The 24,179-nt window shown below is 35.1% G+C and overlaps 1 protein-coding gene across 10 annotated transcripts in view; it reads left to right on the plus strand.

The window, feature by feature from the left end:
- Positions 1 to 24,179, plus strand: part of DDX60 (DExD/H-box helicase 60) — a 107,852-nt gene that overhangs the window by 65,321 nt on the left and 18,352 nt on the right. For 6 of the 10 annotated variants that reach the window (XR_006708758.1, XM_045463601.1, XM_045463615.1 and 3 more), the window contains 6 exons: positions 4,332 to 4,532; positions 9,748 to 9,852; positions 10,156 to 10,297; positions 11,913 to 12,034; positions 19,301 to 19,448; positions 20,764 to 20,906. Coding sequence is in view for 8 of the 10 variants with exons in the window: in XM_045463601.1 (XP_045319557.1) it covers positions 4,332 to 4,532; positions 9,748 to 9,852; positions 10,156 to 10,297; positions 11,913 to 12,034; positions 19,301 to 19,448; positions 20,764 to 20,906 (861 nt within the window). In the remaining 2 variants the exon portion in view is untranslated. The other 4 variants (XM_045463648.1, XM_045463655.1, XR_006708763.1 and 1 more) reach the window with 4 other exon arrangements.

Consider the following 24,179-nt stretch of genomic DNA (forward strand, 5'->3'; position numbering starts at 1 on the left):
GGCACTTGGCTTTGTATTATTAAAACAGTTCTCTAGATTTTCGATTCTCCTTACTCTCCTATGCCCCGCACACAGTATAGTTTGTCTTTATAGGCTTCCATACTCAGGAACATTTGATGATTCTTTCTGCCAGTGGCATCAAATTTAGATATATCAGCCAACATTCAAGTTTTTCCCCTCTAAGCACTTACTTTCTATTCCCTTATAGGCTTTGTTCCTACCCAATATAATACCCCTGTTACTTCCCACCACTTTACCAACCTCTACCCCCGTTCTCCTGATTTCTTCTCCTGCTCCCGTGTCTGCATGAGCTCTCCTCTCCCACATCATCTTTGGGAATCACAGAGTTAGGGTTCTGGAGCAAGGGTGTTATAATATTTCAGAAATTGAACTTGGGAATCAAATTACCAGGGGTGAATTCAGGACCTTTCACTTTCTGGTGTTTAACTATAGACAAGTTTCTTCTACTCCCCATGTCCTTATTTCTACATTGTAAAATGGAGTTAATGATCATATTGTCTTAATGACTACAGCTTTATAAGATAGCTTAAAATCCAGATTTGTGATGCCTTCAGTTTTGGTTTTCTTTTTCAGGATTGCTTTGGCTATTCAGGGTCATTTGTGGTTCCATACAAATTTTAGGATTGTTCTAGCTCTGTGAAAAATGCTGGCAATATTTTGATGGGGATTGGATTAAATATGTAGACTGCATAAAAACATTTTAACAATGTTTTTCCAGTCCATAAGCCTGGAATGCTTTCCCATTTCTTTATATCCTCTTCAATGTCTTTCATAAGTGTTGTATAGTTTTCAGAGTATAGATCTTTTACCTCTTTGGTTGGGTTTATTCCTAGGTATCTCATTGTTTTTGGTGTAATTGCAAATGGGATAAATTCCTTGATTTATTTTTCTGTTGCTTTGTTATTGGTGTATAGAAATGCAAAATAATTCTGTATGTTGGTTTTATATCCTGTGACTTTGCTGAATTCACGTATTAGTTATACCAGTTTTTTGGTGGAGACTTTCAGCTTTCTACATAGAGTATCATGTCATCTGCAAATAGTGAAAGTTTGACTTCTTCCCTGCCAATTTGGATGCCTTTTATTTCTTTTTGTTGTCTGATTGCTGAGGCTAAGACTTCCAATACTATGTTAAATTGTAATGGTGAGAGTGGACATCCTTGTCTTGTTCCTGACTATAGGAGAAAGGCTCTCAGTTTTTCCCCATTGAGGATATTACGCATGGGTCTTTCATTTATGTCGTTTATGATGTTGATATATGTTATATCTATACCTACTTTGTTAAGTGTATTTATCAAGAATGGATGCTGTAAAAAAAGAAAAAAAAGAATGGATGCAGTATTTTGTCAAATGTTTTTTCTACATCTATTGAAAGGATCATATGGTTCTTATCCTTTCTTTTATTAATGTGGTGTATCATATTGATTGATTTGCAAATATTGAACCACGCCTGCAGCCCAGAAATAAATCCCACTTGACCGTGGTGAATAATTCTTTTTGTGTCCTGTTGGATTTGATTTGCTAGCATCTTGCTGAGAATTTCTGCATCCATTTTCACCAGGGATATTGGCTTATAATTCTCCTTTTCAGTGGGGTTTTTGTCTGGTTTTTGGAATCGAGTTAATACTGGCCTCATAGAATGAGTGTGGAAGTTTTCCTTCCATTTCAATTTTTTGGAACAGTTTGAGAAAAATAGGTATTAACTCTGCTTTAAATGTCTGCTGGTAGAATTCCCCAGGGAAGCCATCTGGCCCTAGACTTTTGTTTGGATTTTTTGATTGCTATTTCAATTTCTTTGCTGTTATGGGTCTGTTCTATTTCTTTCTGTTTCAGATTTTGTAGTTTGTATGTTTCTAGGAATTTATCCATTTCTTCTAGATTGCCCAGTTTGTTGGCATATAATTTTTTCATAGTATTCTCTTATCATTGTTTGTATTTCTGTGGTGTTGATTGTGATCTCTCACCTTTCATTTATGATTTTATTTATTTGAGTCCTTTCTCTCTTCTTTCTGATAAGTCTAGCTAGGGGCTTGTCAGTTTTACTAATTCTTTTCAAGAATTAGCTCTTAGTTTCATTGGTCTGTTTTACTGGGTGTTCTTTTTGTTTGTTTCCATATCATTTATTTTTGCTCTAGTCTTTATTATTTCCATTCTTCTGCTAACTTTACGCTTTATTGCTTTATTTGCTGTTCCTTTTCTAGCTCCGTTAGATGTAAGTTTAGGTTGTGTGTTTGAGACCTTCTTACTTCTTGTGGTAGACCCATATTGCAGTATACTTCCCTCACAGGAATGCCTTTGCTGTATCCCAAAGTTTTTAGACTGTCATGGTTTTATTTTCATTTGCTTCCATGTACTTTATAATTTCCTCTTTAATTTTCTGGTTAACCCATTCATTGTTTAGTTGGATGTTCTTTAATCTCCAGGTATTTGTGGTCTTCCCAAATTTTTTCTTGTGGTTGACTTCCAGTTTCAAAGCGTTGTGGTCTGAAAATATGCATGGTATGATCTCAGTTTTTTTGTAATTGTTGAGGCTGATTTGTGACCTAGTATGTGATCTATTCTGGAGAATGTTCCATGTGCACTCGAAAAGAATTTGTATTCTGTTTTAGGATGGAATGCTCTGAATATATCTGTTAAATCCATCTGGTTCAGTGAATCATCCAAAGCCATTGTTTCCTTGTTGATCTTCTGCCTAGGTAATCTGTCTATTGCTGTAAGTGGGGTGTTAAAGTTCCCTACTGTTATCATATTATTGTCAGTGTGTTTCTTTATGTTTGTGATTAATTGATTGGTATATTTGGGTACTTTCATGTTGGGAGCACAGAATTTACAATTGTTAGATCTTCTTGGTGTATAGACCCCTTAATTATGATATAATACCCTTCTTCATCTCTTGTTACAGTCTGTTTTAAAATTTAGTTTGTCTGATATAAGTATGGCTACTCTAGCTTTATTTTGGCATCCATTAGCCTGATATATGGTTCTCTATACCCTCACTTTCAATCTGCCAATGTCTTTAGTCTAAAATGAGTCTCCTGTAGGCAGCATATAGATGGGTCTTCTTTATTTTTATCCATTCTTATACCATACATCTTTTTATTGGATCATTATTGGTCTTCTTGGGGAAGGGCCTGCTGCTCTAATTCTTAGGCGGATTTGCCTAAATGGAGATGTGCCTGGAGGGTGCGGGGGTGGGGCTTGGTATAACACCTCCATTCTCTACCCAGTGGCACAGTTTTAGCTCACTGAAGTCAATCAGTGCTGGTGGGCTATTTGTGAAAATGGCTTTGCCCCATTCTCTAGTCTCTGGAGTGGGAAGTTCACACCCTCCCAGACACAGAAATAATCATTCCTCCTGTGTCTCCAGCTTCTGTCAGATCCCTACCTTCACCCTGTCTGTGTCTGAGCTGTCCACCTGTCAGGTGGTATAGCTCTCCTCTGTTTTGTCTCAGCTGTGGCTGTGTTTCAAAATCATACACTTCAGAGACTTCTGGGGCTCAACCTACGCTTATACTGTAGGAGAGGGTCTCGCTGTGCTATGGCCAGGCCTGGCTTACCCCATTAAACAGTTGCATAACCACACAGCAGCAGCAGCTTGAAGTTTATGGTAAATCACAACACACAGCTGATGCCAGGGTTTGCTGTCCTCAGCCAGAGTCTTTGTTCCTATACAGGCCATGGGGCAGCTCAGTGGCGCCCACCAGATCTTTTGCCCATGGAGAGGCTGTATCACCTCTACCAAATGCACTCCATATAAGGAAATCACTTTCTCCCTTCTCCCTGGGCTCCCCCCTGCTTCCTCGCTGGAGCACCAGCAGGTGCCGACCTCCAGAACTTCAGACTCTCTACTCTGCTGTTTATAAAAAAAACGGTGGTATTGAAACCCTCTCCTTTTTCCCTGTCAGTGGTTTTGGGGAACAATTTTCTTGTGCACTCCTGTGTGTATGTTTTCACTCCTTTTTTCCCCCACTCTTTCTCTCTGGCTACTTTTCAGGGGTAGTGATTTTCTTTTGTGAACCTGATACTCTCTGCTCTCTGTCTCCTTCTCTTTTTCTCGTCTGTGAAAAGGGCTTCCTCCTCTCTGGGGCACAGCGGCTTTTCTGTCCCCCAATTCACTTCTCCACGTTGCGTACCTGCCATGTTCTCTCCCTCAAATTATGGAGATTGATCTCTTAATCCTCAGATTGATTTCCTAGGTGTTCAGATGATTTGATGTTGATCTAGCTGTGTTTAAGAGATGAGACAAGGTCAGGGTCCTCCTCCTACTCTGCCATCTTTCAGGGAGGTTTTACTTTGTAATTTTGTTTCCAGATGTCTGGACGTGCTGGAAGACGAGGTCAAGACGTGATGGGAGATGTATATTTCTTTGATATTCCATTGCCCAAAATAGGAAAACTCATTAAATCCAATGTACCTGAACTGAGAGGACAGTTTCCTCTCAGCATAACTCTGGTCCTGCGACTCATGCTGCTGGCTTCCAAGGGAGATGACCCAGAAGATGCCAAGGCAAAGGTACCGTGCTTGACATTTTCTGAGAGGTATTGTCTTCATTACTAGCTGCGCTGTGATTGGGTTTGCTCTTGATTAGAAGTCTGCAGCAGTAACTCTTCTGTTTCATCAGTTTTTTTATGTTTTGCAGTGTCTTAAATAGTATAAGGTTAGGAGTGGAATGGGAGAATAATAATTAGTTTTATTTGTCTCCTCTATCAATTATAGAATTCATGGCTGGATGGACATATGGAATTAAAGATTACCTTTTTCATGTGTGATCAGCATTATCCTACAGGACTAAGCGTGCTGGCTATAGATTTTAAAAGATGTGAGTTAGAGTCTGGTTTTCAAAAGGAACAGGATTCGTTGTTATTATTTCATAATAAAAGTTTTTTTTTTTTTTGTAAAAAAAGTAGTAACCCAAAGTCATCAAAGAATATTTAGATAATGCAAAAGGTTGAAAGAAGGAAAAGGTTTTATCATCCAAAGACAGTGAGTGATATTATCATTTTGGTATTTTGGCATAGGTATGCATTTGGTTTCAAATACTGATATATTTAATTGGACTTCAGAATATGGTTGTAAACTTTTCCTGAAGTTTATTTGCTCAGGTAAATATTTTAAGTCCAGTCCCACAATGAGAGGTTTAAAATTCATAATTAAACCAATTTGATTTTCATCCTTATGAAGATGCATTGTTAAAGACACCCATTCTTCCCTGTTTTTGTATATGCCCAATGAAATCAGTGTTTGTCAATGTGTTTGTCAATGTGAGGGTTCTTTTAGGACTTCTGTGATGAGTTGGCTCTTGTGTTGTTGATGGTCTTACAAAGCAGGCACATATCATTTTAGACCAAAACTTCCCCATTTCTGCATTCTTAATTGTTACTTCTGTGTAGGAAAGAAAAACACATTTTTAGTAAGCTTTTAAAAATATTTTTTAGAAAGTGTATTGAATTGGTTTATTTTCTTTGCCTTGGCATATTTGAGAAGATCTATCTAATCTTTATACATAAAAGGCTCAAATGTGGACATAAAATTCTTAGAATATTCTCTTTACTCATCACATCAAACTAAGATAGCTTCTTTTCTTCTGGCATTTACTGTTACAGAGGAGTAGATTTTTTTAGTCTCCCCTAGTGGAGCCATGCTAATTCCTGTTTTCTTGTAGTTAGTTTGATTTTTTTTTCTGTCTATGTAATTATATGAATATTAAAAAAAAATCCTTATGTTTCAAATTCTTTTCCTCAGGATTTTCTGTTCTGTGAATCAGTTTTTAAATTGATGTTTTTGTTATTAAATGTTAAGAGCTTTGAAACTTTATGTTCAGATTTAAAAAACAATTTTAGTGTTTATCTATTTATTTTGAGAAAGAAGGATAGAGAGCAAACAGGGGATGGGCAGAGAGAGAGAGGGAGACAGAATCCCAAGCAGGCTCTGCATTGTCAGCATGGAGCCTAATGAGGGGCACAAACTCACGAACCCCAAAATCATGACCTGAGCCGAAAACAAGAGTCGGACGTTTAATTGACTGAGCAACCCAGGCTCCCCTTCATGTTCAGATTTTTTAAATTGTGGTAAAATACAAATAACATAAAATGTATCATCTTAACCATTTTTAAGTGTGCAATTCAGTATTGCTAAATGTATTTGCATTGTGCAATGCTCAAATAGTTTTGGAATGCAAAAGAGGTTTCTTAAATTAGATCTTTGATATTTGCTTCTGTTTTAATTTGTTCAACTTTTTCAGGAAAAGGTTTAATTTTTAAATCAAAAATCCTTTTTTGGTTCTCTAATGCTATGTTTTTCTTCATTATGATAAATCATGTGAAATTTATCTTTCACATTGATAATGCTGCTCTCCAGAGTTTCAGTTCTGCTCTTTAGTAATACACATGTGGATATTAAGTCTGCTATGGAATTTTAGTTCTCCTGAAATTCTTCACTATTTCTTATGTGAACTCTTTCACATCTTAATAAAATATTATTTTTTTAAATGTCAGTTTATAATTGTCCACTTACCTTATGCTGTTGTGCCTTGTCTTGTAGAGGTCTTGTCTTAGGACATCCGAGGATGCCAAATAATTTTTCAAAAAATTTTGTTGCTGCATGAAGAAAACAATTTTTATAGGTCGACCTTTTTTTTCTTTATGGTACCTTTTTGTTGTTGTTTGGTTTTGTTTAAGAGTAAGAACTAGTGTTTTCCTGATGGTTCTACAGAACCTGGTCCCTGATTTTCTTGTTGACCTCACCCTTCTCTTCCCCCCCACACGAGCCCACTACTGCTCCATAGATACTTCAGGCACATTACAGTCTGAGGACCATGACTTTGCGTGCATAGTCTCCCTGCTTTACCTTATTCAAGTTTTTGTTCTAACATTACTCTCAGTGAAGACTACTGTTACCACGCCTTCTAAATTGTAAATGTATCTCCTGTCTGCTCCACTGTGATCCTTATTCATTTATATATAGCATATATCTCTTTTTATATAGCATCAAATCTCTCTCTCTCTCTTTCTCTCTCTCTCTCATGTTTTTATTTGTTTTCTCTATATTTCTCATTGAAATTTTCTCATTTACCCTGTGGCTAAAGACGTTTGTCTTAATTTCTGTGCAGACATTTATTTATTTATTTTTAATGCTTATTTATTTTTGAGAGACAGAGCATGAGCAGGGGAGGGGTAGAGACAGAGGGAGACACAGAATCCGAAGCAGGCTCCAGGCTCTGAGCTGTCAGCACAGAGCCCAATGTGGGGCTTGAACCCATGAGCTGTGACATCATGACCTGAGCCAAAGTCAGAGGCTTAACTGCCTGAGCCACCCAGGCACCTCAGCTTGTGCACACATTTAATAAGTATTGTTAGCATGACAATCATTTTAGAAAGATGATCAATTTTCTTATAAAGAGTTGATCTATTGTGGGTTTTTGTCACTTTTGAACGCAGGTATGTTTGTTTCAATCTCATGGAAAGAGCCTAAATGTCCATCAGCTGATGAATGGATAAAGGAAACTGTGGTTTATATGTACAATGGAATACTACTTGGCAATGAGAAGGAATGAAATATAGCCTTTTGTAGCAACGTGGTTGGAACTGGAGAGTGTTATGCTAAGTGAAATAAGTCATACAGAGAAAGACAGATACCATATGTTTTCACTCTTATGTGGATCCTGAGAAACTTAACAGAAGACCATGGGGGAGGGGAAGGGAAAAAAAAAGTTAGGGAAGGAGGCAAACCATAAGAGACTCTTAAAAACTGAGACCAAACTGAGGGTTGACGGGGGGTGGGAGGGAGGGGAAAGTGGGTGATGGGCATTGAGGAGGGCACCTGTTGGGATGAGCACTGGGTGTTGTATGGAAACCAATTTGACAATAAATTTCAGGAAAAGAAAAAAGAAATAAATCTTATGGATTGCCAAGGAATAAAGTACATGATTTTACTCTGGCTTCTCTCTCACCACCTAATTGCTATTCAAATACCTATTTATCATTTATTTATTTATTTATTTAGAGTGTTGGCAGGGGAGGGGCAGAAGAAGGGGGAGAAGAGAATCTTAAGCAGGCTCCATGCCCAGCACAGAGCCCAATGTGGGGCTTGATCTCACCACTGTGAGATCATGACCTGAACCGAAATCAAGAGTTGGCTGCTTCACCGACTCAGCCACCCACGCACCCCCAAGTACCCTTTTAAATCTGAAGCTAGACGAATGGCTTTTGGCCCAAATGTCAGTAGTTAGTAGATTTTTAACTTATGTATCTTTTCTGGACTGAAAGTTTATTGATCTATTCCTGCCAGTCTCGCTGCCACATTGATCACGTGGATGTCATTCACCACTACAAACTACATTATGCATTGCTGTCAGAGTCCTTACTGTCCTAATCAGACTTTAGTTATGTGTCTACATCTCTAAGATTACAGTGAACCACCATGAATTGCTCACCCTCTTAGTCGTCTGCTGTTTTCTTGCTATTGCCATCTAATTCTAAATGTAGAGCAACAGAGAGAAGAGGTAGCAGGAAGGGCATTTTTGGCACCCTGAGAAAGAATCGTCCTAGAGTAAAGGTGATGTCCACTATACCTCCCTTCCTTTCTCCCTTCTTTCTCTCCTCTCTACGTTCCCCTCCCCCCCTTCTTTTCACAGAATCCACTGGCCTTAAAATGATTGCAGATTCTTCCTAGGTTCTATAAGCTCTCAGGCTTAATGGTGGCCAGGCTTAAATTTTGGTGATGTTGGGAGCTTTTCCTTTTGTTGGAACCTCATAGACATTTTAGTGGGCACATAAAAGATATCTGAACTGCTACCTCAATGCTGTTTTATATTGGAAACCAAGCAATCTTTTTACTACTTCGGTTCTAATCAAGATAGTTCCATTATTTTTGCAACAGTACTGCAGGATGTGCCACAGTATATCTTGTTTTCTCGCAGAACAAACCAAGAGCTGTAAACTCTTAAACTGGATTCACATTTATTGTCAGATTATTTGGCAATACGTTTCATTTCTGATGATTCTGTTTGATACGTTCTGGTTGTTAAAAGAAGGATGTACCATGCCAGAAGATGGCAAAGCAAACAATATGAAATGTGACTGAGTCTTGGGTAATACCTATCCTGTTGTTTTGTATCCTTTTGTGTGATGGTCAGTCAGGTGCAGCCACAAGAGGAGTCAGAGGTGGAGCTCAGGAAAATAAAGTACTGTAAGTGTTAACGACAGGAACCACGGCACTCTATGCAGGACTCTGTACAAAAGACAGCAGGCTGGTCAGGAGGCAGAGGATAAGAGCAGAGGGAAGGTTTGGGTGCCTGCTTTTACTAGAGTTTCTATAGGAAAAGCAAGACAGGGCAGGATAAGCAGTTTAGCATTGGCTGGTTTGAATAATTCTAGTGACCTTTGTGTGGGCGGTACAGGTGGCCTCTTGTGGCCTGGTACCTGGCCCTGGGATGATTTAGGATACAAGAAATTTTGACTCTGTGGATGCGAGTCACTGAAGGAAGTAGTTAGGGGTATATGCTTGGGATTGGTTGGTTTGCCTATGATAGGCATGCTTTTAGGCAAATTGTTATTATGTTTAGAAATTAGCCAGCACTGGGAGGAGCAGTCTCTCATCAGCCAGTGAAGTTTTTTTAAGATGTCAAAACATCCTAATATACAGGAAAAAAATTGAATTACAATATACCCATATTATTATTTACAAATGAATTTCATAGAACTAACATGGTGTAAATTATTCTTTCAAGGTGCTGTCAGTGCTAAAGCATTCATTGTTGTCCTTCAAACAACCCAGAGTCACGGAGATGTTAAAACTTTACTTCTTGTTTTCTTTGCAGTTTCTTATGAAACAGGTATGGCTGTCCTTTGTTTTTGTTTTTTTGTTTTTGTTTTTGTTTTTGTTTGTTTTATTTTTTTGAAAAGGAATGGAACTATCTTTAATTTTTATCATGCCAAATTAGTTATAGTCTTTAGAAGGTCCTATCCATTGACTAATATTTCTTACACTTGATATAATTACCAAAACTTGGTGAAGTAATGATTACCAATCTCTCTCACATTGGCATTAAGTACTATTTTAAACTGACAATCAGTTCGTTATTAATTCATGTCTGTGGTGAGTTGACTCAAACTAATAAATTATTTTTGTTCTTTAGGGCTATTTAGATCAAGAAGGTAAACTGATGGGGTTTGCTGGACTTGTATCACATTTGCATTATCATGAGCCTTCTAATCTTGTGTTTGTCAGTTTTCTTGTAAAAGGCCTTTTCCGTAATCTTTGTCAGCCAACTAGGAAAGGTAAGCTTGATGTTTTGGGTATATAATCTAAAAATAGTAACAGAGACTATATGAAGCCAACACTTGAGGAGTATTTTTTTCTACAAATATTTAGATAATTTAGAGATGCCAAACTAGATAAAATGAAGTTTTATATACCTACTAATTGTATGGAAGACAGCCATATTTTGTGACACCTATTTTAAAATGTCAATTTCTTATGAACTTTAGTGATTTCTGGACTCCAGGATTCAGAACTTATTAAATAGTGTATGGTTTTTTAATAAATATTTTTTCTAATTAAATGTTACACATGCTCATCATAGAAAAAGGATATAGGAAAGCATTATGTTAAATAGGAAATTCACCATCAGTGTTTCTGTATATTTTCTTCCAATCATATTTTCTTAGACTGTAACTATATAGTATATTTAAATAACTGATATTACTTTAATTGCATAATCTAGAATCTTGCTTTCCCCAAAATATATTTTTGCCAATATCATGTAAATTTTTTGTGAATTCCATTTTAATGTCCACCTAATACTCCACTTAACACATTTTTTATTAAAACCTTTTTGATTTTTATAATTAAACCATGGACCTTTAAACAGTGTCCCTAAAAGAAATATTTCCCTTTTTGTGCTTACATTTGTTATAGTTCCTAATGCCTGGCAAATGCAGTGCCTTTCAGAGCGTTTCTTTATCTTCTATCATGAATTGATAACAACAGTTTACTTTATGCAGTAGGTTTAGTTACTATGCTCTGACCATGCATTGTTCTGTGAAACAAGGATACTCAGGAAATTCTGTCCCCTCAAAAGCTCTGCTAGAGAAATAATTTCCTGCAAGCGGAAATACAGTTGTGTTTATTGCTATGTGTGTGTGGGTGGGGTGGGGTATGAGGGTGTATGCTATTATAAACATGGAGATAGAAAATTTGATAACTTTATGAGGCACATAATATGGCTATCACTATTTTGTAAATGAGGAAACTCAGACACAGAGAAGTTAAATAAATTGCCATGGTCACACAAATTACTAAGTGTCAGAGCCAAGATTGAAATAGGAAGAGTCTGACTCTGGAGCCCAAGTTATTAAATGTAGCACCTTTTTAATCACTACTGTATAGTGCTCATGTGTTGTGAAGAATAGAACGTAAGTCAAGTTGATGGTATCTTAGCATGAGTGGCGAGAAGGTAAGGCAGGGAGGTAAAGCTGGGAGGTGATTTGTGGGCTGTACTTTGGGAAGCCTTAAATGCTAGACTAAGGAGATTGGATTTTGTTTATGAGGCATTAGATACAATCAGAGATTTTTGAATAGGTGAGAGACATGATCATAAAATGCTTCAGGAAAACTGATCATAGCCTGAATTTGGGGAGTAGAATCCAGGTAAGGAGATGAGGCAATTTGTGGTTGGAATGGCTAGGGTATGAATTAGAGTGGGAGTAGCAAGAGTGAAAAAGAAGGCACAGATGTAAACTGTCAGCAGACGGAGTCATTCCTTGGTTGCTATATTTGTCACAAATTTTCAGTTTTCATGAAATGAAATGCAATAGAACATACAATTTAAATGTTAAAAATTGGATTGATACCGGTTTTTACATTTGTAACAAGACACTTTGTTTTATATAGGCTCAAAACATTTTTCTCAAGATGTTATGGAAAAGCTAGTGTTAGTATTGGCAAATCTATTTGGAAGAAGACTGCTTCCAGCGAAGTTCCAAGATACCACTCTCAAGTTTTATCAATCAAAGGTAAAATGTATGCTTCTGATAACATTAAATAATTAGTATAATTAAATAGAGCCTATCATAAGTGATTCAGCAGCAGTAGGATTTTTATCAACATAGGTTTCATTTGTTTTGTGGAATAATAATTTTTCTTTCTGTAATGACTGTTACATTTAACCTCAAATTCATAAGCTTCTCCTTGTAAACCTATCAAAAGATCAATTGCCTTAAGAAAAGTAAGATCAAGAGTTTTTTTCATGTTTTCCATTTGCTTGTATGATTGTATCAAATTACAGCATTCAGCAGCTAAAGAAACCATGTAGATAATTATACATTGAAGGAACTTTAATGAACTTAAAGAAAAGTCCCTATCATTGAATCTGTAGTTCTCATACGGTCTTTTTATGTTGAGATAGGGCTATGGTAGGAAATATATGTTGTGAACTCTAATGTCCTCATTGAAAAAAATATTAGAATAGTCATTGAAGAAATCATTCCTTGACTCATACAGAATAGAAACAAAAAACTGCCGATTTTATTTGCAAAATATTCTTTGATCATGATTTGCTATTTTTAAATCAACATCAAATACTATTACCAATTTACTCTATAAGAATCTGAGAAAGTGGGATAGTCCGGTTATACTACATAATCTTAGTAAAAGGTGACAAGGAACAAAAAGAGATGAGTTAATCTATATTGTCTAATTCCACAAATACAAATCTTAGGCCTCACACAATGTTGTCTTGATCAGTGAACACATCTTTAGTTATTGATCTATCATCTTCACATTTTTTTCATCACATGTATATGTTTGAAGTATTGCTCGTTTTGTTTAAATGATTTATATTAAACTTGGGAAAGTCAATATCTAAATTCTCACAAAGACATCATAAAAATACACAATAAAAGAAGGTTTTGCATGAAGACCTCCTCTCTCTCTCACTGTCACTCTCTCTCGCTTTTCTTAAAGTTTATTGGAAATTTGTGCACTTCCAGGTAGGGTATAGTAAATGGTCATCATTTGTATTGCAACAGAGAGCTGTGGAAACAATGATTGGCTAAAATTATACAACGGCAAGAACTTATTCAAGGTGTGATAGGAATCTCTAACCATGGTTTTTCTCCCAAAGAATTTGTTGATTCTGTACATGGTTTGAAAATGTTCTTAGCATATACAGAGCCTCTTCTGTGAGATTAAAAAAAATTATGAAAGCTTTTAGTGATCACATGGGGCTAAAGTGACAAAAACTTGAGAGACATAGTATTTCTGTGAGTGTACTGAGGATGTTTATACTGAGTCCCAGATCTGCATGAAATGTTGGGTTACTACACAAAATTTTTTTGCAGTCTTATGGAATTTATTAAAGAAAACCCACAAAAAGGAAGGTTCTGCATTTATTCATAGCCTTGTATCCCCCTCAAAACATTTTGAAAGCTTTTAGAGCTGAAGGATATAAAGGGTTAGGAAGTTCTGTAGGAAAGAGGTAAATCTTTGGCAGTCTTAGGACTGAGAAAACTAGGCCCACCAGTCTCATACTCAAAGTTCCAAGAGGGTCATGACTCAGGAACAGAGATAAAATGGATATAGACTGAAACTTAATAAAACTGGAAAACAATATTAGCAATACCAACAATACCACTTTAATCTCTACTTGGATCAAAGTGATCACATCTTCACTCATTTAACCAAATACAAAAAGGGGAGAACTCACTCTGGTGGAAGATGACATCAGCCTACCAGGTCCTTTTATAAACAATTTCTGGTGAAAAAAAAAAGCTGCAAAACTAAAAAAGTGAATAAGCAAGAACATATGACCAGATGGCAGGAAGAAAAGCAGGCAATAGTAGTACACACAGATGATTCAGATACTTGAGTTAAGAGACAAAGCATATAAGTATGGTTAATATGTTAAAGAAAATAGGAGAAGTGATACACAAAATTCAGAAAGATGGAGATTTTCACCATATAATTAGAATTTTATCTGATAATTTTTTAATGTTTATTTATTTATTTATTTAGAGAGTGCATGAGCTGGGGAGGGGCAGAGAGAGAGGAAGAGAGAGAATCCCAAGCAGGCTTCATGCTCTGTGTAGAGTCTGATGCCGAACTCGATCTCACAACTGTGAGATCATGACCCGAGCTGAAGTCAAGAGCTGGATGCTTAACCAACTGAGCCACCCAGGCACCCTTTCTCAGATAATTAAATGGAGACTTAAGAATTGAAAAATATATCTGATCAGAATATATATATATATATATCAGAAGAAAGAATCAGTGAGCTGACAGCTCAATAGAAAGTATCCAAATGGTAACAAAGAGAAAAAATTAAAATAAAGGCAGATAGCATAAGAGAATTATGGATCACATTCAAAATGTTTAATGTTATGTAATGGGAGTGCCCTAAGAAGAGGAGGGAGAAAAATGGCAGAAGAGTATTCAAAACTAATAACTTGGAGTTTTCCAAAACTGATAAAAGATAGCACTCCATAGTTTCAAAAGTTTATAAGTCAAATTCAAGAAGGGTAAATATAAAGAAATATTAAACAAAAACTACTCAAAGTCAAAAAAAGAGAGAAAATCATAAACTGGCTAGAGCTGAAATAGACATTTCCTTGAAAAAAAGCAATAATAAGATTGAAGGCCGACTTTTTAACCAAAATAATGGAAGCTAGAAGATGATGGGCAAAAATTTCATCCTACTCTATTTTCATACAGAAATATGTACATATATTTTGCATATATTTTAAATATAGTTTAAAATAGGGTAAATATATTGTGATTGAATTAATAACATATCAGGAAGATATGCATATATCTACTTTATTTTTTTAGCTTTATTGTTATTGAAGTATAATTGATATACAAAGAATTGCACACGATTAATGTATACATCTTAATGTGTTTGGACATAGGCATATACCCATGATATCATCACTATAACCAAAGTACTAAATATATTCATCACATCCCCAAACTTCCTAGTGTGTGGGGTGTTTTTTGTTTGTTTGTTTGTTTTTTTGGTAGGAACACTTAACATGATGTTTATCCTCTTGTATTTTAAAGTGCACAGTATTGTATTGTTAACTATAGGTAGTTTGTTGTACAGCAGATCTCTAGAATTTACTTATCTTGTATAACAGAAATGTCATATCCAATGAAAAACAATTCCCCATTTCTTTAGGCCCTTGCAATCACCGTTCTGTTCTCTGCTTCTGTGAGTTTGACTATTTAAGATATAAATGGAATATAAAAATTTATAAGGTATGATTTCCAAATACGTGAAATCATGAAGTATTTGTCCTTCTACAACTGGCTTATTTTACTTGGCATAATATCCTCTAGGTTCATCCATGTTATTGCAAATAGAAAATTTTCCTTCTTTTTTTTTTTTTTAATGTTTTTTATTTATTTTGAGAGAGAGAGCAGGGGAGGGGCAGAGAGAGGGAGCCCAAGTAGGCTTTGTGCTCTCAGCACAGAGCCTGACATGGGGCTCAATTTCACAAACCATAAGATCATGACCTGAGTCGAAATCAAGAGTTGGATGTTTAACTGACTGAGCCGCCCAGGTGCCCCAGATTTCCTCCCTTTTTAAGATGGAATAATATTCTACTGTAGGTATATTCCATATTATCTTACCCACTCATCGGTTGATGGACATTGGGTTGTTTCCATATCTTGCCTATTGTGAATAATGTTGCAGTGAACATGGGGGTACATACATCTCTTCAAGATCTTTATTTCAATTATTTTGGATATATACTTCAAAATGGGATTACTGAATCATATGGTTCTATTTTTAATTTTTGAAGAAACCTTCACATTTTTTCCATAGTGGCTGTACCGCTTTACATTGCAACCAAGAGTGTATAGGAATTCTAACTTTTCTATATTCCCCTCAACACTTATCTTTTGATTTTTTGATAATACCCATCATTAAAAGTGGAGTGACTTAATATATATGGTGGCCATTTGCATGTTTTCTTTGGGGAAGTGTCTATTCATGTCCTTTACCCCCCCTTTTTTTTTTTGCTCTTAAGTTATAGAATATTCTTATATATTTTGGATATTATCCCCTTATCGGATAGATGGCTTAGAAATATTTTCTCTCATTCTGGAAATTTCTTTTTGCTTTATTATTATTATTATTATTTGCTGTACAGAAGCTTTCTATTTTGATATAGTCCTACTTGTTTATTTTCATTTTTGTTGCCTATGCTTCTTGTGTCATAAAAAACAAAACAAACAAACAAAAAATTCCAAGACCCATGTCCTTATATTTTCTTCTATGAATTTTATAGTTTCAGGTCTTCTTTAAGCCTTTAATCCACTTGAGTTTATTTTTATGTACAGTGTATGGTAAGGGTCAGTTTCATTCTTTTATATGTGTATATCAAATTTTGCCTGAAGAAACTATCCTTTCCCCACTGTGTGTTCTTGGCACCCTTGTCAAAGAGCTGCTGACCATATACATGGATTTATTTCTGGACTCTATTCTGTTCCATTAGTCTATATGTCTTTCATTATGCTGGTACCATACTGTTTTGATACTGTGGCTTTGATATATATTCTGAAATTAGGAATGGTGATGCCTCTAGCTTTGTTTTATTTTCCCCTCAAGGTCATTTTGACTATTCAGGGTGTTTTGTGATTCTGTATCAATTTTGGGATTATTTTTCTATTTCTGTAAAAAATGCCATAGGATTTTGGTAAGAAATATAATGAATCTGTAGGTTACTTTGGATAGTTTTGTCATCTTAATAGTAATTATTCTTTCAATTTATGAACATGGCATGCCTTTCCATTATTTGTGTCCCCTATAATTTCTTTCAGTGTTTTATAGCTTTTAGTGTAGAGACCTTTCACCTCCTTGGTTAAGCTTATTCCTAAATATTTTATTCCTTTGATGCTATTGTAAATGAGATTGTCCTAATTTCCTTTTCAAATACTTAATGTACAGAAACACAGATTTTTTATGTTGATTTTGTATCCTGCAACTTTGCTAATATTGCTTATCAGTTCTAATAGTTTTTGTGTATGTGCTAAAAGAAATATATGCCTTAGGCAAACAAAAAATCTAAACTTGGGAAACTTGAAAATATAACAGGGCATGAAGTACACTAGAAAGGATAATGTGTGGGTAGATAATACCTACTGTACCTAAAAATATTTGTAATGTATTATAGTAAATTTATAATATATATACATAACTAAAATGCATGACATTTATAATGCAGGTGTTGGGAAGAGTAAATATATTTGAATATTTTAAGGTTCTTGCAGTAATAAGAGTCGTGTAAATTAAAGATGTATTTTGTAATCTCTGGGGGTAAAGATTAGCAAAATAATGCACAAATAAATGATGATAGAAGAAAAACTGATAAAAAAAGACAAGAACAGAGAAAATAATATATAATATATAGTCAAGATAGAAACCAAATACTAAAATAGTATATATAAACTCAACTGTGTAAGTAACTACATTGAATATATATGTGCTAAATGCATCATGTAAAATACTAACATTTTTAGATTGTATTAAGGAAAAAAAACCCCACAATTATATGCTGTTTATACAAATCACATCTTAGCTATATAGTCCAAGAAAGTTTGAAAGTAAATGCCACGTCAGAAAATGCCAGATCAATACCAGAAGAATCAGAAACACCTTAATTGTCTGAAAATTAACAGATTCATTTTCAAATACATGTAGGACATCAGAAGAAATAGCAAAAGAGTTAACATGGTTCTGAGACTGAAAGCATGGGTATAATACAGAGGCCTGATGTAGTTGTAAGCCTTTTAACACTATTTGATTTAAAAAAAAAAATTTGTACTTGTAATGTTTACTATGATAAAATACATCTTGGGCATAAATTAAATTCCTTAAAAAAGAAAATTAAAAAATTAAAATAAGAAAAATACATATAGGACAAAAATAAAATGGAAATTATAAAATATTTTAATTAAATAGTGAAAGAAGCATACACATACAAGATGCAATTCATTCAGTGATTGTAGGGAAATTTATAGCCTTATAATCATATTGTAGGAAAGAATAGAAGCTGAAAAAAAATCAATGATTTAATTTTCAACTTAAGAAGCTGGGAAACCAAACAAATGAAATAGAAAATCTAACTTAAGGTAAATTTTACAAATATCAGGAAGGAAAACGGGACATTACTACAGATCTTACTTTGGTCATCAAAAAGAACAAAAGGGGGATATTATGAATGATTTATGCCAAGACATCTGGCTATTTGTACAAAAAGGGAAAATTCCTAGAAAATGCAACTTTCCCAAACTAACCAACGAAGATATAAAAAGTCCTCAGTGTCTGGTATCAAAGAAATGTGATCAATTGTTTTTAAAAATCTCCATGAAAACAAAACAAATGAACAAACAAAAACAGGCCCAGATGATTTCATTGGAGAATTCTTTCAAACATTCAATGAATACCACCAATTTTTCACAAACTCTTCTAGAGGATACAAACTCTTTTTGGGAGAAAAACCTAAAATTCATACCAAAACCCTACAAGGACATTATAACAAGGAAAACTATAGATGCATCTCTTTTATGAATATAGGTGCAAGAATAATTAACAAAATATTGACAGAATGAATCCGGTGAGGTTTTGAAAACCTTCCCAACCAAGTGAGAGTTATTCCAGGCATGCAAGTGTACTACTTTTTATTGTTGTTTGCTCTCGAAACATGTTACTAGATTCTTTGAAATATTCAGAAGTGTAATGTAAAAGAAGTGTCAAAGGGAGGAAAGAGAGCGAGACAAACCAAGAAACAGACTTCAAACTATACAGAACACACTGATGGTTACCAGAGGGCAGGTGTGTGGAGGGATGGGTGCAATAGATGATGGGGACTAGGGACTGCACTTGTGATGAACACCCGGTGTTTTACAAAAGAGTTGAATTACTAAATTGCACACCTGAAACTAATATAACACTTTATGTTAGCTAACTAGAATTTAAATAAAAACTTAAAAAATTTTTAAAAAGAGGGTGTCGATTAAGTAGTGTGAAAGCAAATTTTTGAGAGCGAGGGTATTGATTTCTATAAATGCATATAGAAACAAAAAATGAACTTTACCTTACTTTCACAGATGAAGGAATGAAGCAGTTACATTGTTGAATAAATAGGTAACTACAGAATTATATTGCGGTGTTCTTTGCCATTCTTCCAGAGTTTCAGTTTTTGAGAAAGATACATAGATCTTTCTGAAAAATAGTTGGCCTTTAGGTGTTCTTAATGATCTTCTTGCTGACTTAGGTGTTCCTTGAGGATCTTCCCGAGGATTTTAATGATGCTTTACATGAGTATAACATGAACGTTACAAAAGACTTCGCCTCCTTCCTACTAAGTGTTTCTAAATTGGCTGATATGAAACAGGAATATCAACTCCCGTTGTCAAAAATAAGTAAGTATATCCTAGCCCCATTGTGGATTAGAAAGAAAAAGTAATTTTTCTAAGAATATTTTTCCCAGAGGAAGGGTAGAGCCTGGGAAATATCAGTCTGCCTTAAAATAAGGGGATTCTTTCTACTTTCCAAAGAAAGAAGCTCTTGATTATTAGAAGTCAGAAGGGTAATGGAGAATAAAATTAAATAGAGTCATTTGTAAACCCATCTTGATTAAAGGTTGCTTTTGGGGCAAGCCTGGCACATGCATTAAGGACATCTGTAAGATGAAGAGAAACAAGAGACTATTCTGTCACTTGTTTTCTTGAGAGGAAATATGTGTAGTGTTCATGAACATAGACTCTTGGCAGATTGCCTGGGTGCAAACTCTGGCTCTGCTGCTATTAGCAGTGAGACCTGGGGCAAATGAGTTCATATTCATGCCTCCATTTTCTCAAAAAATATATAAAAAAGAAAATAACATTACCTACCTAGTCTGGGTGATCTTTAAGTAATTCAGTTAATATATGTGAATACCTTAAAGCAGTGCTAAGCACATAGTATACACATTAATCTTTGCTGTTATTTTTCATAAGCTATTGGATAGAAATCTTCTAGGGGAAAGTAAACAGGAAAAACTGGGATAAAGGAAAAGAGTTGAGCCATGAGTAGTAATTTCCTGGTTTCACTATACCCTAACTCCTCAACTGGGAAAAAGTTAAGGAAGCAGGGCCCATAGCTTCCTGGGCCCTATTAAAGTGGGAGCAGCATGAACAAAAGCAGACAACAGTGAAGCATTGTAAGCATCCCAGAGGAGACAAAATAGGAATGCATGAATATTCTGCCTTCATTGCAAATTAGAGTGAACACTGAATGCATAATCTGGTGCTTTTTAAGAGTAAGAATGGAAAGAATATTTCTTCTCACATGCCATTCTCAAACCTACTAATCGTGGTGTCTTGGAACACCCAGTCTTGGAAGGATTCTGAGGCCAGATCTGAGTTCAGTAGGAAAAAGCACCAAGGTAATAACAGTAATTCTATGTTAAAAGATTATGCAATTTAAATGTAGTCTTTTATTACTTGGTGGTCAAGGAACTGAAGTATGCAAAATGTTACATTGATAATTGTATTGATAGCTAACATTTATTGAATGAATTCTGTGCTGTTCACTTTATGTTAGATGTACCACTCACTTTATGTGATGTATCTCAGTCTGATGTCGGTCCTGGAAAGTTGAAGGACTCCATATGCAGCATGGTCTAGCATAGGTGCATAAAGCTCAACAGTTTGTCTGATTTTTAAAAATTAATCTATCCCAACCTGTTATGGCAAGATTTCACAGGAAAAGAATGTGAGGATTCCCAACTTGTGTCTCACTTGATGAACTGCAAGGAAGGAAGAGTAGCTATTTCTCCATTTGCTTGCCTCTCTGGAAACTCTGATGGTGATTTGTTTCAGCCAAATACTCCAAACCATGTAAGTGGAAATGGGGTTTATAAATAAAACATCCTTCAGAAAGAGTTGGATTGGAGCACCTGGGTGGCTCGGTCGGTTAAGCATCTGACTTCAGCTCAGGTCATGATCTTCCAGTGCGTGAGTTTGAGCCCCACATCGGGCTCTGTGCTGATAGCTCAGGGCCTGGAGCCTGCTTCAGATTCTGTGTCTCCTTCTGTCTGTGCCCCTCCCCTGCACTTTCTCTCTCTCTCTGTCTCAAAAATAAACAAACATTTAAAAATGTTTTTAAAAAGGAGAAAGAATTGGACTTACACTTCTAGGCTATTTAGAAAGGATTCAAATTTCTCAAATTGAAAAAAAACTTCAGGTGTATGATCAGAATTATCCAGGAAATGTCACTCTTGAGGCCCGTATGATTTCAGCTTTTCAATGTTGGCCTGAGGGACCCTGCTCCATTGCGCAGAATTCCCAGTAATACCACTTCCCTTCTCTCTTTATAGATTGGTGCAAGTTTGCCATGAAAAGAGCATATAAAATTATCTTCAAGCTTTCCCAGTATTGTTATAGATGCTGTCAATGCCATATATATTCAGGATCACTAGTGTCCAAAATGGAGTGTAAAGAACTAGACACCTTGGGAATATGCTGGAAAACCTATTGAGTGTTGGAATAAACTCGTAGAAATTTAATTGATATTTTAACACAAGGTTTGAGAAGAAAAAAACTTTTGTTACATTTGATATTATGGTTTAACGCTAGTGTCAAAACTCCATCCTAGTCCAAAATCAGATAGTCCCCTATTATGTAAAATAGTCCAGTATCACTTAAAAGAATTTTGAAAACCTAAATAGACCCTTGTGCATTTTAAGTCGACACATGCATTTTAATCATAAATTCAAATAATTTCTGATGATATAATTTCCAGCTTTAGATAAACATTGCTAAATTAAAATAAAGCCATCATATCATTTTAATACATAAAAAAGAATATGAATACTGAAGCATTTGAATAACCATAATTATAAAGCTAAAAGCGGTCAAGAATGAAATTTTTAACAATCTCAAATATGGCATAGTTCTTTTCTCTTGTATTTAGATTGTACCTCCCCCTACATAATTTTACCTTAATGTAATATATTTTTAAACATGAAGTCACCCTACCTGACACATTTCTTCGCTTAAATAGTATGCAATTTCAGTTTAATGGTTATTTCCTGTTTATTACAGAAACTTAAATATAATGCAAATTTTGAGAAGCATTGCTAAGAATAAAATTAACATTGTATTAGAAATGTATATACGAATGGGATGGACGAAGCTATTTCTTTTAAAATTAGTCCATACAACTGAGGATGAATATTTACTTATTTTTAGAATGAGACAGAGTTCCAGAATTAAAACTTAATTTGAATTCTGAGAAACCTTATTCAAATAGATAAGTAGCTCAGAATGGAGCAACTTTTGTTATAACAGTGGTATACAATTCTTCTAATTCCTTCCGAGTTTGTGCCAAATCACCTAGCAATCTATTATCACAAATATGTTTTGTATGTGCTCTTAATGAATAGCTTAATTAGATCCACTTTAATTTTGTTGAATTCAAATAGTTGGAAACAACCTAATTTAAAAGAAAAAAAGTATTTTTAACTTAGTCTGTAAAGTCATCCATTTTCTTGATAAGAAAGCCGTATTGCTCTTTGTTGGTAGTCTGTACGTTTTCAAACCCCAAGGAAATGTACCATAGTAAGTTTGAGGAGACTTTCTGTTTTATAAGATGAGAGAAAAACATTAATGAAAGAAGAGATGGGAAAGGATTTTTTTTTTTTTTTTTTTTTACCGAAAAGGTATATAGTTCAAAAATGAATTAGAAACTACTGCTCTTGATATTATGTGAAGCTCTTTGAGGCTAGTGCTATAGGGCTTTACCCTCATGTGAGTGGTGTCTTACAGATTGTGGAGGAATGTGAAATTCTGGCATGGAAATAATAGAGGATTGAACTTTAGCTTATAAGATTTTATGAAGCTTTTTTTCCCTGTATTTTATTTCTAGAATCATAAACAATTAATTACTTCCGTAAGAAGTTTATAGCTAATAACATTGAAAACCAGACATTTTAACAAGACATAATTTTCCCTTTTCTCTATTTTATGATTAATTTAACTTACGGTCAGTATGTACCATTAACTTCTGTTTCCTTGCCATATGCAAAATTTTCCTTGGGGTTTTGGAGGGCATGAATACAGTTATAATAGGGTATAATGTCTGTGTCTTATTGCCACACAGTCACCGTCAATTAGAAGAGATCTTTAAGGTACAGAACATGAACTAATTCAGACTCGTTGTTGTTCCTGGTGGTGTACTAGAGAGAGGAGGCCAGTTTTATTTCTTCTATTTTGTAGCATCTTGAACTGATGGATATTTCCAGAGTATTCCATGATGGCAATATGCCCTTTGCCTTCCCCAACTCACTTTATGAAAATTTACTTTCCTAGTGTAAGTTATAACCTCTCAAGCATATTTAACTTTTATTGTTTGTTAGATTTTAGTTTAATACTAAATATTTATGCGCAATGTCTTTAAATAACATAGAGGTAAGGTATAAAGCATAAAACTAAAATGAACACCCATGGACTCAGGATCTACGTGCTCCTCTTCTATTTTATTCCCTTGCTTCTCCCCTTTCCCCCGGTGGCAATTATCCAAAATTTTGTGTTTTTAATGCTCCTTTTAAAAATATAATATTGTAAAATCACTTTTTATATTTGCTGCTTTTGATTTTATGAAAAGTTTCCATAGTTTCCAGGATGCTGTTTTTTGCTGTTTTGTTTTCTTTTTTGCACTCAATGCTGTTGCCCCTAAGTTTCATTCATATTGTCATGTGAAACTCAATTTTATTTTTATTACTTCATAATATTTCAGAGTGTGAATATAAAAAACCCATTGACCTATTTTCCTATTAAAAACTGTTTGTTTTTTTCTAGTCTTTACTGTTACAAACAGGGCTGCTGCAAATTTCTGGTATACATGTCCAGCATTTTCCCTTGAATGTAAATCTTCTGGATTTTTGCAGGCAAAACTGTCTTCTGGATCATAATGGAATAAGAATATCCAAGAACTCTTTTTTTTAATTATTTATTTATTTTGGGAGAGAGAGAGAGAGAGCAAGTTGGGGGAAGGCTGAGAGAGAGGGTAAGAGAGAATCCCAAACAGGCTCTGAACCATCACCACAGAGCCCGATGGCGGACTCAAACTCATGAACCATGAGATCATGACCTGGGCTAAAATCAAGAATC

Source organism: Leopardus geoffroyi, chromosome B1 (genome assembly GCF_018350155.1).
Source record: "Leopardus geoffroyi isolate Oge1 chromosome B1, O.geoffroyi_Oge1_pat1.0, whole genome shotgun sequence".
NCBI classification, from domain to species: Eukaryota; Metazoa; Chordata; class Mammalia; order Carnivora; family Felidae; genus Leopardus; species Leopardus geoffroyi.